This window comes from Leishmania donovani, chromosome 35 (assembly GCF_000227135.1).
Source record: "Leishmania donovani BPK282A1 complete genome, chromosome 35".
Taxonomy (NCBI): Eukaryota; Euglenozoa; class Kinetoplastea; order Trypanosomatida; family Trypanosomatidae; genus Leishmania; species Leishmania donovani.
Genome location: NC_018262.1, coordinates 501,696 through 505,621, shown reverse-complemented (window position 1 = coordinate 505,621; position 3,926 = coordinate 501,696). Strand labels below are relative to the sequence as shown.

Here is a 3,926-nt window from a genome sequence, read left to right as displayed (position 1 = left end):
GACTTGAAGGGCGACATCCCCACTGGCGGCACGCACACGGCGATGGCGGTGCCGACGACGTAGAACAGCGTGTATGCACGCAGCAGCGACGGGTTGTACGTGTTGCGGGCCCAGTCCACCATCGATGATATGCCGGCATGCATGGCAACCATGTTGAGCACGAAAATGTAGCCGCCCCACGCCGCCACCATGTAGCCGTAGGCGACACCGGTGAGGACACCGATGGGCCACGAGGACCGCGTGCGCAGCGAGCGCACCCAGCAGTAGAAGGTGAGGAGCATGGCTGCGACGGCAATGCACTCGTTGTCGAACTCACCCGCCATGGACCGCATCAGGTGGGCTGGGAGGATCATAAAGATAAAAGCTGCGATGGCAGCGGTAATGCCTGATCCGCTCATCTCATACGTCATGCCAGCCATAGTAGCGGTGGCGATGGCGCCAAACCACGCCGGCATCAGCACGCACACGTTGTTGAGAGACATCGGCATGCCGGCAGCCGCCAGTGCGCGGTGAATGGCGACGGCAGTGAGCTGCAGGCCCGGGTACGTGGTGGAGCCAACAGGGCGGCCCAGCGGGTACCAGCTCATGTAGTCGAACCAGCTGAAGAAGGCGGACCAGCCGTGCGTGGACATGTACTCGGCAGCGCGGTAGTTGAACCACGGGTCGAACTCGTGGATCAGGTATCCGTAAATCTGAACGGAGAGCAGGCGAACGCCATATGCATTTTTCAGGCAGTACAGAAAGGAGAAGAACAAGAGCAGCATGCGCACTCCACTGAATGCGCGAGAAACCCCTTCATTGATCCATGGCTTGCCTGTTGCCACCGCAGGCACAGTTGCAGCAGAGGCAGTGGTGGCACGCGCCACGCCCTTCAGTCGAGGTGCCTTGGTGGCGTGCTGTGCAGCTGTCGTGCCTTTCGATCCCATTTGAGTCAGCGAATGTTGAGAGGGGAGAAGAGAAGGGAAAGGGAAAGCTCCCACGTACAAGAAGCAATACGTAGAGGCAGAGTGAATACAAGGGGCAAATTTGTTAGTCGGTGTGGACACGTGGCAAGAGGAAAGGCAGTTGAACACAGGCCGTACGCACGCAGAGAGACAGTGACGGCTATCAAGCGGAAGCGCAAATAAAAAGAAAAAAAAACCAACGAATCGGAAACAAGACAAATCAAAGAAGTTCCAGCGGATAATTTCGAGTGAAAAGGGAAACAGCGAAAAAAAAAAGAGGTAGTGGATGGGTGGCGGTGGGAGGAGAGATGAGGAGCCCGGCGAAGGATGTTGTCCGGGCTACAGATGCGCGAAATTTTCGCCTTTGCTCCCTTTGCCGTGTCGCACTCGCTACAGCAGCGGCCTTTTTCTTTTTTCCTTTATTGTGCCCTTGAGATGGCCGTTCTTCAGTGCTGCTGTCAAGGGCAGAGGTGGTGGTGATGGAGCGCAAGGCAAGAGGGTCGGGAAGAGGGTGAGGCAAGGCATCGAGAGTTAAGAGAGAGGGGCAGATGAGTGCCGAGTGGGGGTTATAGGCACATGCATCACTTCGCTGCAAGTTGCATCTGATTCCATGCTGAGTCGGCTGAGGTGCGTCTGGTATGCTGCCGCACAGAGAAAGCGAGCTTGAGTTCTTACGTGTCTGATGGTTGGCGGTTTGTACCGGCAGCCAGCTAAAGGAATCTTGCGCAGACCCAGAGGAGCGCATCGCAGAAGCACGGAGAGAGAGAGGCGGTAAGCTCATCCGACGGCGATAGTTCACTTGTCCTCCGCAGCCAAACGCTCATCACACACCTTCTGACACCACACACACACACACACACACACTTACACACGTTCACATAACTTGCTACCCTTGCACACCCACAGCGGGTGAGAGAGCAGCGCTTACGTCTCCTCAAGGCCGGTGCTAGAAGCCCTCACCAGCCAAGTTGTCACTTTTTTTGGCCGTCGACCTTTACACACGTTGATCGTCCTTTGGTGTCACACCCACGGCGAACTTCTGATGCCGCCACAGCAACACTTCCGTGCCTTCACCGTCCTCCACCATTTCTCTCGCCGATTCCCCGCACGTGGGCAACGAACCAAGAAACATACGCCCAAACTCCTTTTGTTATCCGGAGCGTGGTAAGAGGGGGCGTGGGGGTGAGCGCTTGGGAGAGCCATCAAGTTCTGTCATGCACCATAGCCAGCCACTTGCTACTGAATCGCCGAGGTGCACACTCCACACACAGAACTCGGCAACAGCAGCTATATATGACCAAAGAAAGATCAAGGGCGACCCTTTGTGCCCATCACACTCCTTCCGCACGACAGCAGACAATTCCATGGAATGGGGTGGTCCCCGGCAGCTTCTTGCGTCTGAACTCAATTCATGATCCCGGGAGGAAAAAAAAGGAGAGGTGACGAAGGAGGAACACGACTCAGAAAGGAGGGGGCGGGTGGGTGGGAAGTGCTCGATGGACCTGTAGGCGCGGGCCACCACTCAACAAGCACTAATAACGGGCGATCCTCCCGGCATCAACGCAAAGGAAGCACATGAGGAACACGTGCACGCATCACTGCACTCTCCGCCGCCCCATCATGCAAAACAGCGGGAGGTGAGCTTGTGGGGTACCTGCAAGCGAGAGAAAGGGCACAGTGGGCGGGGAGGGTGGCTCGCTGTGAAATTTGGCACACTTGATCCTTCTCACAGCAATTCTGTCGCTGCAGGTGTCTTTGAACTACCCACGAGCGAAGATAGAGGCGAAGAGGTGGTAGGTGGTGCGCTGGAGTGGCTTGTCTATCATTCCATGCGAACCAACAGGGAACAACAACAATACACACACACACACACACACAAAGGCAAGAAAGAGGAAGCCCATGGCAGAGGGAGAGAGAGGGCGAAGGCGGGGGCAGGTGAAGACGAGCACATAGACCTCTCTTTTGAGCGTTTCTTTGCCCCATGCATGGGCGTGTGCAACCTCATGACGGGGGATACTTCATTACGTGGCATCACAGGGTCCAGCGCCCTCACTCTGTGTGTGGGGACGCCAAGCAGCCCCTCCCTATCCCCTCTGTCGATGCCGAAGCACCTATGATGGTGACAGGATCAAGAACCTATGACCCAAAAGGGGGGAGGCCGGTGTGATCTATCGCTGCTGATGTCGGCTGGCCAGGCCCTAGACGGCGTGGCATCGGAGCGACATGCGTCAGTAAACACAATTCTAGCATTCATATAATAGGTTAAGCTTCAGCCTGACTCGAGCGCATCCCACCCCCGGCCCTCACACTGCCTGCTGGTGCGGGGCACCGTGAGGGGGGTGCACCGGGTGTGGCGACCGGCGTAATGGGAGCGGCTGTGACGCGACTTGTGATGCGGGGGCCGGGTATAGTTTGGGCCAGAGGCCGCGTTCCCATGGTTGGGCCGGCACATCACTGTAACGAGTGTCTCCCGTGCTTTGCAGCACCGCGCGATGGGGCCTGTGGAAGGCCGGAGGTAAAGGGGGGTTCGACTCCTGTTGCACGGGACCCAAATGGGCCCTTACAAAGAAGATGGGCGTGCGTATACGAAGAAGCCATGTTTGCTTGTCTGCCCCTCTAAACTTCACCCAGCGTTCTGCTGCGTTCCATGTACGCCTTGTGGTACGCCTCCTTGTCCTTCTTGTCCTTGCCCACCTGATCGAAGGGGACGCGGTGTGCCAGCATCTCCTGGATCTCCTTCGCCGGCGGGTACTGCCCGGGGCAGATCCACGACCCGGGCGGGTGGCACACGCGGTTTGCCGGGTCAGCAACCCACTCCTTGCTCTCCTCGCTCACGTTCATGACCTTGAAGACGCGCACCAGGCCGTACTTGGACGAGTACACCTCCTGAAAGAGAGACGGGTCCACCTTCACGCCCTTTGTTTTCCCGACCTCGTGCAGGTTGTACAGCAGCGACGCCCGCATCATCGGTGTTGGGCGACT

General features: G+C 57.5%; 1 protein-coding gene across 1 annotated transcript; it reads right to left on the bottom strand.

Moving 5' to 3' along the window:
- Positions 1–2: 2 nt before the first annotated feature.
- LDBPK_351150 (oligosaccharyl transferase-like protein) lies at positions 3–764 on the bottom strand (the record flags this gene model as incomplete). The annotated part of the gene is made up of 1 exon (XM_003864652.1): positions 3–764. A coding segment is annotated over one exon (762 nt), but the record flags the coding sequence as incomplete, so codon positions are not given.
- Positions 765–3,926: the final 3,162 nt, after the last annotated feature.